Raw genomic sequence first — 14,532 nt, forward strand, 5'->3', positions numbered from 1 at the left:
TGTAAAGAAATAAGAAGCGATGGAATGGATAAGACAGAGTCTGTCTGGGCAAAAATCACATTGGGGAAGAAAACTACTAGAGTCTCCCCTGGGATAGTGCTTGGGGTGTGCTATAGACCGCCGGGATCTAATTTGGATATGGATAGAGCCCTCTTTAATGTTTTTAATGAAGTAAATACTAATGGAAACTTTGTGATCATGGGAGACTTTAACTTCCCAGATACAGACTGGAGGACGAGTGCTAGTAATAACAACAGGGCTCAGATTTTCCTAGATGCGATAGCTGATGGATTCCTTCAGCAAGTAGTTGCTGAACCGACTAGAGAGGATGCCATTTTAGATTTGGTTTTGGTGAGTAGTGAAGACCTCATAGAAGAAATGGTTGTAGGGGACAACCTTGGCTCAAGTGATCATGAGCTAATTCAGTTCAAACTGAACGGAAGGATAAACAAAAATAAATCTGTGATTAGGGTTTTTGATTTCAAAAGGGCTGACTTTCAAAAATTAAGGAAATTAGTTAGGGAAGTGGATTGGACTGAAGAATTTATGGATCTAAAGGCAGAGGAGGCCTGGGATTACTTTAAGTCAAAGCTGCAGAAGCTATCAGAAGCCTGCATCCCAAGAAAGGGGAAAAAATTAATCAGCAGGAGTTGTAGACCAAGCTGGATGAGCAAGCATCTCAGAGAGGTGATTAAGAAAAAGCAGAAAGCATACAGGGAGTGGAAGATGGGAGGGATCAGCAAGGAAAGCTACCTTATTGAGGTCAGAACATGTAGGGATAAAGTGAGACAGGCTAAAAGTCAAGTAGAGTTGGACCTTGCAAAGGGAATTAAAACCAACTGTAAAAGGTTCTATAGCCATATAAATAAGAAGAAAACAAAGAAAGAAGAAGTGGGACTGCTAAACATTGAGGATGGAGTGGAGGTTAAGGATAATCTAGGCATGGCCCAATATCTAAACAAATACTTTGCCTCAGTCTTTAATAAGGCTAATGAGCATCTTAGGGATAATGGTAGCATGACAAATAGGAATGAGGATATGGAGGTAGATATTACCATATCTGAGGTAGAAGCGAAACTCAAACAGCTTAATGGGACTAAATCGGGGGCCCAGATAATCTTCATCCAAGAATATTAACGGAATTGGCACATGAAATTGCAAGTCCATTAGCAAGAATTTTTAATGAATCTGTAAACTCAGGGGTTGTACCGTATGACTGGAGAATTGCTAACATAGTTCCTATTTTTAAGAAAGGAAAAAAAGGTGATCTGGGTAACTACAGGCCTGTTAGTTTGACATCTGTAGTATGCAAGGTCTTGGAAAAAATTTTGAAGGAGAAAGTAGTTAAGGACATTGAGGTCAGTGGTAAATGGGACAAAATACAACATGGCTTTACAAAAGGTAGATTGTGCCAAACCAACCTGATCTCCTTCTTTGAGAAAGTAACAGATTTTTTAGACAAAGGAAACGCAGTGGATCTAATTTACCTAGATTTCAGGAAGGCGTGTGACACTGTGCCACATGGGGAATTATTAAATTGGAAAACATGGGGATCAATATGAAAATTGAAAGGTGGATAAGGAATTGGTTAAAAGGGAGACTACAGAGGGTCATACTGAAAGGTGAACTGTCAGACTGGAGGGAGGTTACCAGTGGAGTTCCTCAGGGATTGGTTTTGGGACCAATCTTATTTCATCTTTTTATTACTCGGCATAAAAAGTGGGAGTGTGCTAATAAAGTTTGCGGATGATACAAAGGTATTGCCAATTTAGAGAAAGACCGGGATATCATACAGGAGGATTTGGATGACCTTGTAAACTGGAGTAATAGTAATAGAATGAAATTTAATAGTGAGAAGTGTAAGGTCACGCATTTAGGGATTAAAAATAAGAATTTTAGTTATAAGCTGGTGACACATCAATTAGAAGTAACGGAGGAGGAGAAGGACTTTGGAGTATTGGTTGATCACAGGATGACTATGAACCGCCAATGTGATATGGCCGTGAAAAAAGCTAATGCGGTCTTGGGATACATCAAGTGAGGTATTTCCAGTAGAGATAAGGAGGTGTTAGTACCGTTATACAAGGCACTGGTGAGACCTCACCTGGAATACTGTGTGCAGTTCTGGTCTCCCATGTTTAAGAAGGATGAATTCAAACTGGAACAGATACAGAGAAGGGCTACTAGGATGATCCGAGGAATGGAAAACTTGTCTTATGAAAGGAGACTCAAGGAGCTTGGCTTGTTTAGCCTAACCAAAAGAAGGTTGAGGGGAGATATGATTGCTCTCTATAAATATATCAGATGGTTAAATACTGAGGTAGAGGAATTATTTCTCAGTATCAATGTGGACACAAGAACAAATGGATATAAACTGGCCATTGGGAAGTTTAGACTTGAAATTAGACGAAGGTTTCTAACCATCAGAGGAGTGAAGTTCTGGAATAGCCTTCCAAGGGAAGCAATGGGGGCAAAAGACCTATCTGGCTTTAAGATTAAACTTGATAAGTTTATGGAGGAGATGGTATGATGGGATAATATGATTTTGGCAATTAATTGATCTTTAAATATTCATGGTAAATAGGCCCAATAGCCTGTGATGGGATGTTAGATGGGGTGGGATCTGAGTTACTACAGAGAATTCTTTCCTGGGTATCTGGCTGGTGAGTCTTGCCCATATGCTCAGGGTTCAGCTGATCGCCATATTTGGGGTCGGGAAGGAATTTTTCTCCAGGGCAGATTGGAAGAGGCCCTGGGGGTTTTCGCCTTCCTCTGTAGCATGGGGCATGGGTCACTTGCTGGAGGATTCTCTGCTCCTTCAAGTCTTTAAACCATGATTTGAGGACTTGAATAGCTCAGACATAGGTGAGAGATTTATCACAGGAGTGGGTGGGTGAGCTTCTGTGGCCTGCATTGTGCAGGAGGTCAGACTAGATGATCATAATGGTCCCTTCTGACCTTAATATCTATGAATCTATGAATATGTGCTAACTACTTATGCTAAGCAATCTGTTCCATTTTGCATTTAGCTGGGACGCCTGGAGTACCTTTCAAAGACCTGAAGGAGAGCTCTTTGTAAGCTCCAAAGCTTGTTCTCTCACCAACGGAAGTTGATCCAATAAATATTACCACCTTACCTTCCTTGTCTCTCTAACATCCTGGGACCAACATGGATGGCCACATCTACACTGCCTACTACAAGAGCTTTCAAATTCAAAAACCAGGCAATTTTGGGGAAGGCTTTAGCTTTCACTTTGGTTATTATTTGTGGTGCACATTGAGGTAGCTTCATCAAAGCACCACAAATTCTAACATAGCCCAGAACTGGCATACCAATTTTCCAGCCTAATCCGACTGCATGTAGATTTTAGAGACGATTCAAAATTCTGCTTTAAACGAGAAACATGCTGCAGTCTTAACTATGGAGGAATTAGCAGTTGCTCCATAAAACATAAGCTCAAAGTCAGAGTTAATGTTGTTCTAGCCACTTTAATTCTGAATTTGAGATTTTGGGCTCATAAAGTTTCAAACCAATGTGTCATTTCTTTTTTCCATTTTATTTATTCTAACATACCAACTTTTCACAATCTATAATGTGTGGTAATGACCGCTATGCATTAGTGTACAAGAACACTCTGTGACAAGATAAAGCCAACAAGCTTGGAGACGGAACAGAAATATCTGAAATATAAAAATGAGGGTATGAGTTATTCCATTCAATAAGGCGGGTTTCTTAAGCTATGTGTACACTACGCAGCTTTTAGCAACACAGCTGTGCTGCTAAAGCCGTGCAACTAAAAGGCACGCAGTATAGCCGTTGTTCATCGGGAGGACAAAAAAACGTCCACCCTCAACAAGCGGCATTAGCTTTGTCAGCGGAAGAGCTCTCCTATCAACAAAGTGCTGTTCACACCGACGCTTCTCATTGGCAAAACTTTTGTCTTTGGGGGGGGGTGGGTGTGTTTTTTTAACACCTCTCACAAAAGTTTTGTCTTTCACTTGCCAGTGTAGACAAAGCCTTAGTATGAGCCCTTCAAATGAAGACATGTTCCAGAAAACCAAACGGTTATTTAACTGTTGCAGTATGTGATAGACTCCTTGATATCAGGAAATTGCTCTGACAGAAGGATATCCCCTCCCCCACCAATGCGGGAGGAGCATTATCCCGTGGTTCCAGCCCTTAGCTTTCCCCTAAGTACAGCATCTCCCAGGTGTCAAACCAGCCCACCTCCTTGCTAGACGGGGGGGGGGGGGGGGGGGGAGAGAGGGTTATCCCCTGGGTATTGACCTAATCTGACCCCTTGCTGTGTGGCGGCTTTAGTCTCAGGGCAAGAAGACAGTCTGGCCTTTTGCTGTAAGGGGGGGTGGGTTTGTGTGTCCATCCCGTCGGGTAATGAGCCAACCTGCCTGTGGGAAGGGTGCTCAAGAGACTGATTTTTACCTGTGTAATGAACTGGTCTGATGCATCTCTGTATTTCTCCAGCACAGCCACAGGGACAGGCTCCTCATACTCAAACTGTGGGTTGTAAGTATAACAAGATTGGAAGAACTTCTCTCTCTCCTTTTCAACATTCAAGGGCCTCAGGGCCACCAGCAGGCAAGGACTCCTCCTGCTGACGCTGATCTCCTCAGCCTTTGGCCTGGCAATATGAGGCAGGGAAGCTGCACTGCGGATTTGTGCACGCGCCCGGCCACTACTATTCACAGTGCAGGTGCTCTCGCTACGGCGCATCCAGCTGCAGGGGCTTGGGAAGGCAGGGCAGGTTTCTGACAGCCGCCTGACCTCAGGCCTTGCTTCTGAGGCCTTGGAGCACTTGAGCTTGGTAGGTGTTTTGGGCCTTTGGCCCTGGTGGGTAGGGTCTGAATCTGGAGATGGTGAAGGGGAGAGGTAGGAATAGAGTTGCAGCCCATTGTGTTCAGAGAACTTTTTCCTGGTCCTCTCATGCTGGGGGCTGGCGCTCAGGACACTGCGATGCCGCTCATACGACTGTGTCCCCGAGTCCAGCACCATCTTCCTTGGCCAAAATCCTTGTCAAGATTACATCAAACCAGGCCCTCTCCTCTCATCTCCGCCTTGTACCTACAGACAAACACAAAAAGATGCAGGAACTACACAAATAACCTCAAAAGAGAAGTCTCCCATTTACCAGAATGCTGTAACTGGTGACACCATAGTTATGAGGAACAAAATGCCTCTCTTCTTCTAATTTCCCAAGTAGGTTGGCTCCTACCTACATCTGCAGGTAAATTCCCCACATCCAGAAGTTCAGTAACCCCAGACGTGGAGACGAGCCCAGCCCAGCCACCAACTCTCCAGAAGAGATTAGACCAAAAAGCATCAGGTGATTTACAGCCTCACCTTCATTTTCACACTCAAAATTTTAGCTTTGGATCTAAAGTTTTCTGTGCTTGTTATGTACCCAGAGGTCATTTCCACAGTAAGCACGAGTACATGCACAGCTTGTGCACCGATCTAGTTTCTAAATGAACCTCATTAAACCAGTGCAAACCATGTCACTACCCCCACTGAGGGTTTAAGTGTCCACAGAAAGGGTTTGCTGATTTAATTAAATCAGTGCACACGCTGCACGGATACAAGCCCTAAGTGTGAGTTACAGGAGTAGAGAAAATGTGCTTTTCCTATTGTTAAAAAAAACTCAGTATTTCAATATAACTAGAGCTAACTTGCCCCTGGCAGAGTTCTCAGCGAGGAGCATGGATTTGGTTGGTTTAAAGGAAAAATTAAGAGTAAAGCAAAAATATAAGGTGCAGAGGTCTGCCTTACTGCAATGTTAAGATTGCGGAGTTAAAACCAAGTCAGGAAGTGCAGAAGTTACAGTTCCCACATTAACAAGAAATGTACAATGGCATGCCATAACATTTTTACATGCAGTGGTGTTGTAGCCATGTCAGTCCCAGGATATTAGCAAGACAAGGTGGGTGAGGTAATACCTTTCATGGGACCAACTTCTGCTGGTGAGAGAGAGAAGCTTTGGAGCTTTCCCAGACCTGAAGAAGAGCTCTGTGTAAGCTCTGAAGATTGTCTCTCTCACCAACAGAAGTTGATCCAATAAAAGATATTACCTCACCCATCTTGTCTCTCTAATTACATTTTTAGCCAGGCATGCAATTCTGCACGTGTATGCAAACAGGCATTCTCCATGCAATGTTACATCGCACATATGGTGCATGCAAGGTCACGCTATGTGGAGTACACTGTTCTTTTCTATAAAACGGTATCCTCCATGCATGCTCAGGGGCCAGACACTGGGTCAACCCACAGCTTGTGCTGAGGGCATACCTTGCATATGTTCCACTGGAACTACGTGCACTGAGAGGGCATTTCCCAGTCTTGTTTTCTTGCACAATGGGTAACTAACATCCCTCACCCAGGGTGAGTGAACACTTGGGGCAGCAAGTCAACTGAGGAACTGCTGCTTCTCTCACCGAATGGTCCCGCTACCACTAATTTTTCTACTTCGCACAGGAAAAGAGTAGTCCAAAGCATGTTGGGAAATAGAGCCCGTGCAGCTGCTGAGAGCTGGGGAGTTGATCAGGCAGCTGCTGCTAGAACAGCCTGTGAAGAGGTATGGGAGGGTGGGGTTTTTTGTGGAGATGGCGGTGTGCAAAACGTTAGGGTGAATTACATAACGACAAAAACAAATTAAATAACTGCTCAGGTCATGCAGCCCAGCAATCAAAGGTCAGGAAAGGCCAGAATGATGTCAGCCTTAATTATCCACTCCCCCCCCCCCCTTATGGTGCAGTTCAAGACTTTATCATCCCCCACATTTATTTTTTAAACCCGCGGTGCAGCCTCCCCTGGGTGCAGGCTGGTCTAATGGGGAGGGGGGCAGGCCTGTGCAGACAGGGGGCCCGGAGGCAGGGGAACCCTGTGAGCATGCGGGGGGGGTGGCGGGAGGCACTGGGGCGCTGCAGGACGGGCCCTGGGAGGGGCAGGCGTGGCGGGAGCGCTGCGGGGCGGGGACAGCGGGGCGCTGCAGGGGGCGCCCTGGGAGGGGGCGGGGACAGCGGGGCGCTGCGGGGCGGGCCCCGGGCACAAAGGCCCGTCACAGGCCCCGCCCCGCCCCGAGACAGCAGGCCCCGCCCCGCCACCCAGGCCCGCCCCCGCCTCCCGCCAGGGGGCGCCCCAGCGCGCGGGCGCAGCCGCCCCCCGCCTCATCCCTCGCGCGGAGCCGGCCGCGCCCACCGCGTGGGGGAGGGGCGGGGGCCGCGGCCCGGGTGGGAGCGAGACTCGGTCCGGCCTCGGGTCACGGCCCCGCCCGGCCCGGCCCGGCCTCACCACCCCCGCCCCGCCCCGCCCCGCCCCGCTCCCAGCCGAGCGCCGCGTCTCTCACCCCGGGCAGGCCTCGCGCAGCCCGCAGCCGTCCTACATTCCGGCCCCGCTCCCCGCCTCCAGCCAATGGCGGGCCGACCTCGAATGGAGACCCAATCGGAGCGTCCCAGGGGGAGATCGCCCCGCCCCTCTTTCCCATTGGCCAGGCACAGGCGCGAGGCTCTCCCTCCCGGCGGGGCCGCGCGAGGGGCTCGCCCTGCGGAGGGGGGCTCGGGCGCGCGCCCCTGCCCCTTGCTTCGGTGTGCGCGCGCCTGTCCCAGGGACCTCCTGAGGGGAGGTGCGGCAGCCCCCTCCCAGAGACTCTGCCTAGGCCTATATGGATCCTATAGGCTCTTTGCACCCTGGAGACCCAACCCACCCTAGCCCCTAAATAAGCACCCTATAGATAACATGCAGTCGCCCTATAGACTATATGGTATGATAACACTCTTTCCATCCCACCAGTGTGTCGGCAGGATATTAAACAGCGGCTACTAAAGTTAGATAGTCTTAAATTGCAAGTCTGGATAATTTGTATCCAAGAGTTTTAAAAGAGCTGGCTGAGGTACTAACTGTACCACTCATGTTGCTTTCCAATAAGTCTTGGAAAACCAGGGAAGTTCCAAAAAACTGGAAGAAAGCTAATGCTGTGCCAATATTTCAAGAGAGTAAATGGGATGACCAGGGTAATTAGAGGCCTGTTAGTCTGACATTGATCCTGGGCAATATAATGGAGCAGCTGATACAGGACTCGATTTCATCCCTCCCCCCTTGCTTGCAACACAAAGGAAAGGCTATGAAGCTCAAGACAACTTTCTTCAGCAGCTAGACACCTGAATCTGAGTGGGGCATAATTGCCCCATAGAAAGGTAAAGCAGCAGGAAGGCCGTTGGTGGTAATGGACACATGGTCACAGTGTGGTTATGGCCATGGTGGGTTCTCTTAACCAAGAGACCCTGAATCACAGCCCACCCAGGGGTGGGGAGGACTCTGTTCTGCGGTGAGGGCAACATGTTAACCCCTAAATGGGAAATGGCTTCCTTGCATACACACAGCCTGGGGTTGGAACACAACTCCGGGGGGGGCCTGCCAATGTGGGGGGCACCCTGCATCACCAGAGCCACAGAGGTATGGCTGGGTTAAGACCTACCTCTCAGAGGGACAAAACTACACTGACCCCCGCCGCAATGCTCAAGGGGTCACTTCCTACCCCAGGCAAGGGATAAGATAAGAACACCCCAGAGTGCAGCCACGATGGCTGACACATGCAGGAATTTGGGTTTACTGACCTCCTCGCTCCCTGGCAGCTGAGGGCACGGAGGCAGTGGCAGGACTCCATCCCAGTTTCAAACCCAATGGCTTTGGGGTGGCAAAAGGATGCGGGGCAGCATGAAAACTCCCCATGTGCCCCCTGCTGGTGCCATCTAACAGACCAGACCTAAGGGAGGATGTGAAACTGCTCTGGATTGTGTATTGGAAGTTTGATTGATTAGAAACTGTGCTGTAGGAATCATGAAAGTGCCTGGTAGGGCAGCTACCAAGAGATCGGAAATACAGCGTTGATTTTGTCATGAGTCTCATGATAATTATTGTTTTCCTTAAAGCCCCAGCTCCTGGAGTCAAGTGGAGATGTGATGATTTCAGCGTTCCTTCTTAAAGAAAAAGTAAGTTTCTAGCCCTCGTGGCTGTGGAGAAAGCTTCCAAATGTGACCCCAGTGCACCCTAAAGGCTCAAAAAGCAGAAGGCCAATAAAAAGAACACCCCATCTATTATTTTTAAAGCCAAGCTTGTGATTTCTGAACATTTGGCAATACTGGAAATAGGCTGTGGCATCTATGAATAATGTTTGTGTGTTCAAACTTCCCTAGCTCACTGGTCAAAGTGACCCTGCTCAGTTCAGTCTTGAAGGGGGAAGAGATATGACAAAGTGGGAATTTTCTGTAATATTTGTGTAAATACTATGAGTGCCTCAGTTTCCCTCTGTATGTGCATTGCTACCCAGCAGGTGTAAAATGGCTAACACTGCTGTTGGAACAGCACAGGAGGTGTGAGTGTCACCTCTCTGTCTCTGGAATGAAGAGTGTCATTGAAGAACTGGCTCAATTTGACCCAAATCAACAGAGGCTCCAACAAGCTAGAGAGACGCCCCAAGGACTGAATGATCAACACCTAACACAGGAAACCCAGCAGGTGGGACCTGGGAAATGAGCTGGAGAGAAGGGTGTCAGAAGGCTGGAATTGGGGTGGCCGTTTTGGAGGGACTCGGGAACAAGGACAGAGACTACCACCAGAGATGAGTCATCTCTGGCTGGCCATCATGGCTTAGCCAGGGTGGACCATGGCTTAACTTCTGCCTCTCTGAGCTAACCCCAGTGTGTTCAGATTCTGCAGCCAGGTGACCAATCGATGGTACCGTGGTTGGAGAGGCTGCCTGTGTCACTGTGAATACTCACTGAGAGCACTGCGCCCTGACAGGGGACAGCACAGGCCTCCCGCAGGAGTCTGGCTGGGCTGGATTCGGTGCAGGGAGCCACGAAGAGAGACGGGGTCACTGGTGCCGACTGCCCAGTCTCAGAGTCTTTGAGGTCACAGGCTTGCCCCAGTGGAACCGTGTGAGACCTTGGGGCCAGGCCCACTACAGGGGCACCCCCAGGAGACTGGTTAAAGGCTGGGGCACAGACCAAACCCTGGAACCGCATGACAGGGTAGGCTAAGGAGCTTGGCTGAAGCTAGAAAACCAATTTTCCGCAACCCTGTAAAAAGGGGCTTGCATGTGAAGAGTGGAAGACCTCCCCCAGCCTAGAAGAAAGCCCCTAAGGTGTTGATGCTGGACCTTAAAACCCACAATGCTTGGAGTGGTGAGGGGAAGAGTCACAGCTGCACAGGGAGTTCTGGGCAGGAGAGAGAAAGAGATGGGCAGGCTCATAGCAGTGGGAGCCCAGTTTAGCTGCGGGACCATGAAGGTCAGAGCACGCTGACCTGTGGGGGGAGCCGAGGCTCCATGGTTTGGAAGACAGGCCTTGCACTGCAGGAGAAGGACCCTGGATGCCAGAGGACTCTGACCCAAGCTCAAAGAATGCTCGGGAGTGGTGAGGATACTGAGGCAGGGAACAAGTGGGCTTCAGCCCACTAAAGCTTATGCCCAAATAAATTTGTTAGCCTCTAAGGTGCCACAAGGACTCCTCATTGTTTTTCCTGAGACAGACTAACACGGCTACTGCTCTGAAACCTGTCACCATGCAAGGCACTGAATTTAGCCGTATGAAGTGGAAATCCATCAACTTCATGAAAAAACTTGTGCAGATACAGGCAGACATCATCTTCCTTTCCAAGTGCAAACAGATGGACATCGTACCAAAAGGACTGAAGGTAAAAAATCCATTACAGTCTACGTACCACACAGACTATGATGAGAGATTGTGCCCCACACACTCAAAGAAACTGCGGAACCACCTGATCAACATCCTATACAGCAAACAGGGGAAGATCAAGAATGAGCTCTCAAAACTGGAGACTCTTATAAAAAACCAACCTTCCACCCAAACTTGCTCATGGCTGGACTTCACAAAAACTAGACAAGCCATTTACAACACACACTTTGCTTCTCTACAGAGGAAAAAGGACACTAAACTATCTAAACTCCTACATGCCACAAGGGGCCACAACAGTGGTTCCCTTAACTCACCCAACAATATTGTTAATCTATCCAGCTATAATCTTAGCCCGGCAGAAGAGTCTGTCCTATCTCAGGACCTCTCCTTCTGCCCCACCACCCCCATGAACATGAGACAGTTCAGAGGTGACCCAGAATCCTACTTTCGATGTTGCCTCCTGAAGGTTGAAACAACAGACTGGACTTCTACATAGAGTTCTTCCGCTGAAGTACTCAGGCTGAAATTGTGGAAAAGCAGCATCACTTGCCCCGTAACCTCAGCCATGCAGAACACAATGCCATCCACAGCCTTAGAAACAACTCTGACATCATAATCAAAAAGGCTGACAAAGGGGGTGCTGAATAGGTCAGAATATGAACAAGAGGCTGCTAGGCAACTCTCTGACACTACATTCTACAAGCCATTACCCTCTGATCCCACTGAGGGCTACCAAAAGAAACTGCACCATCTGCTCAAAAAACTCCCTGAAGAAGCACAGGAACAAATCTACACAGACGTACACCCCTGGAGCCCCGACCAGGAGTATTCTATCTGCTACCCAAGATCCATAAACCTGGAAATCCTGGATGCCCCATCATCTCAGGCATTGGCACCCTGAGAGCAGGGTTGTCTGGCTATGTAGACTTCCTCCTCAGGCCCTACGCTACCAGCACTCCCAGCTATCTTCAAGACACCACTGACTTCCTGAGGAAACTACAATCCATCGGTGATCTTCCTGAAAACACCATCCTGGATACTATGGATGTAGAAGGCCTCTACACCAACATTCCACACAAAGATGGACTTCAAGCTGTCAGGAACAGTATCCCTGATAATGTCATGGCAAACCTGGTGACTGACCTTTGTGACTTTTGTGACTTTGTCCTCACCCACAACTATTTCACATTTGGGGACAATGTCTACCTTGAAGTCAGCAGCACTGCTATGGGTACCCGCATGGCCCCACAGTATGCCAACATTTTTATGGCTGACTTAGAACAACGCTTCCTCAGCACTCGTTCCCTAATGCCCCTACTCTACTTGTGCTACATTGATGTCAATTTCATCATCTGGACCCATGGAAAAGAAGCCCTTGAGGAATTCCTCCAGGATTTCAACAATTTCCACCCCATCATCAACCTCAGCCTAGACCAGTCCACACAAGAGATCCACTTCCAGGACACTACGGTGCTAATAAGCGATGGTCACATAAACACCACCCTATACCAGAAACCTACTGACAGCTATACTTACCTACATGCCTCCAGCTTTCATCCACACCACATCACACGATCCATTGTCTACAGTCAAGCTCTAAGATATAACCGCATTTGCTCCAATCCCTCAGACAGAGACAAACACCTACAAGATCTCTATCAAGCTTCCTTAAAACTACAATACCCACCTGGTGAAGTGAAGAAACAGATTGACAGAGCCAGAAGGGTACCCAGAAGTCACCTACTACAGGACAGCCCAACAAAGAAAGAAACAGAACGCCACTAGCCGTCACCTACAGCCCCCAACTAAAACCTCTCCAGTGCATCATCAAGGATCTACAACCTATCCTGAAGGATGATCCCTTACTCTCACAGACTTTGGGAGACAGGCCAGTCCTCGCTTACAGACAGCCCCCCAACCTGAAGCAAATACTCACCAGCAACTAGATACCACACAACAAAAACACTAACCCAGGAACCAATCCCTGCAACAGACAGCGTTGCCAACTCTGTCTGCATATCTATTCAAGGGACACCATAATAGGACATAACCACATCAGCCACACCATCAGGGGCTCATTCACCTGCACATCTACCATTGTGATATATGTCATCATGTGCCAGCAGTGCCCCCCCGTCATGTACATTGGCCAAACTGGACAGTCTCTACGCAAAAGAATAAATGGACACAAATCAGACATCAAGAATTATAACATTCAAAAACCAGTAGCAGAACACTTCATTCTCCCTGGGCACTGAATAACAGACTTAAAAGTGGGAATTCTTCAACAAAAAAACTTCAAAAACAGACTCCAACGAGAAACTGCAGAACTGAAATTAATTTGCAAACTGGACACCATCAAATTAGGCCTGAATAAAGACTGGGAGTGGATGGGTCATTACAAAAACTAATTTCCCCCTGCTGATACTCACACCTTCTTGTCAACTGTTTGAAATGAGCCACCTTGATTACATTGGCCTCATTAGTTTTCACCCCTTCTTGTCAACTGTTGAGAATAGCCCACTTCCACCTTAATTGAATTGGCTTGTTAGCACTGACCTCCAACTTGGTAAGGCAGCTCCCAGCTTTACATGTGCTGTGTATTTATACCTGCCTCTGTATTTTCCACTCCATGCATCTGATGAAGTGGGTTTTAGCCCACGAAAGCTTCTGCCCAAATAAACGTGTTAGTCTCTAACATGTCACAAGGACTCCCCATTGTTTTTGCTGATACAGACTGACACGGCTGCCACTCTGAAACCCATGGAGGTTTAGTGTTTTTGTATAGACTTGTGCATTTCGTGTGCAATTTAGTAAAGAGCAATGGTGAGGCGGTGCTAAGACAGAGGATCTGCACCCCAAGAGTGGGTCTAGAGACCCCCAGTAAAGGCAGTGCCTGGGCTCTGTTCAGACTCCAGCGGCTTAAAGCCCACAGGGATTCAGCATTTGGATCCTCTCATCAGTGTGCTGAGTGCCCAATGCAAGGCTCTCCTGGGACTCCGACACCTTCGGAGAGAGAAACAGGGGTGCCTCTGGCAAAGAGGTGTTTACACAGTGTTCCTCAGTGCCCTGGGCAAGCACGTCAAGGCTGGTGCATGCTCTGCAAGCCCTGGCCTGGGCTGGCTGGAGTGATCCTAGCCTGGCCTCAGAGTACTTTATGCAGGGGCTAGCCCCCTGCTCCAGTGGATACTTCCAGGGAGGTGCTTCTCTCTCAGTCTCAGGCAGTAATTCTTCCCGCTAGTCCTAGTGATGATGGGCTTGTGATGGCAGCAGTTAGCAAAGGCCCAGCCCCAGAGGTGTGTGCCTGCTGCAGCCAGCAATAAGGGCATGCCTGGAAGCGGAGCACTGTGCACAGTTATTGCAGAGAACAGTGACCATTTGTGCAGTGGAAGATGCTGTCTGAACGTCACGAGGGAGAGTTGCTCCCCTTGGTCCCTGTGCACAGCCTGGTGGGACCCCAGACGTGGGTCACTGGCCCCTCACTGCAGTCAGCCTCATTCACAGGCCTTAAAGGGCCTGGCACATGCATTCAGTTACCCAGCTGCCTGTGGCTCTCCAGCTCTAGGATGAGGGCAGGATTCATTCTCTTTGAGCTGAACAGCTCAGCTTTTCAGAGAGGCCCCACAAAGGCCCCTGATTTGCAGCGCCCCTTGGGCGCAGATTTCTTGAGTGCAAATCCAAGCCTGCCTGCTGCAGAGCCCAGCACAGGGACCAAGGGGGCAGAGCTCAGACCTGGCACAGGCTGGGATTGCCCTGTGGCCAAAGTGGCCTGGTGAGTGTGGTGCTTTGTCTCTGCCTAGTGGCCCCTAGACTACCTGAAGATTA

General features: G+C 48.6%; 1 protein-coding gene and 1 long non-coding RNA gene across 3 annotated transcripts in view; one reads left to right on the plus strand and one right to left on the minus strand.

Moving 5' to 3' along the window:
- Positions 1–7,464, minus strand: part of MATCAP1 (microtubule associated tyrosine carboxypeptidase 1) — a 41,343-nt gene extending 33,879 nt beyond the window's left edge. Inside the window, exons 1-2 of one of the 2 annotated variants that reach the window (XM_048870858.2) lie at positions 7,359–7,464; positions 4,442–5,080 (exon numbers count right to left, since the gene is read on the minus strand). In XM_048870858.2, the coding sequence (XP_048726815.1) occupies positions 4,442–5,011 (570 nt within the window). In that variant the 5' untranslated portion in view covers positions 5,012–5,080; positions 7,359–7,464. Of the gene's footprint in view, positions 1–4,441; positions 5,081–6,301; positions 6,874–7,358 lie in introns of those variants that run through there. The other variant, XM_048870859.2, reaches the window with a different exon arrangement.
- A 91-nt stretch (positions 7,465–7,555) lies between these two features.
- Positions 7,556–13,386, plus strand: LOC142068637 (uncharacterized). The gene is made up of 3 exons (XR_012664524.1): positions 7,556–8,205; positions 8,941–9,000; positions 9,339–13,386. It is a non-coding gene; the product is annotated as an uncharacterized LOC142068637 (long non-coding RNA).
- The last annotated feature ends 1,146 nt before the right edge of the window (positions 13,387–14,532 follow it).

Source organism: Caretta caretta, chromosome 12 (genome assembly GCF_965140235.1).
Source record: "Caretta caretta isolate rCarCar2 chromosome 12, rCarCar1.hap1, whole genome shotgun sequence".
Taxonomy (NCBI): Eukaryota; Metazoa; Chordata; order Testudines; family Cheloniidae; genus Caretta; species Caretta caretta.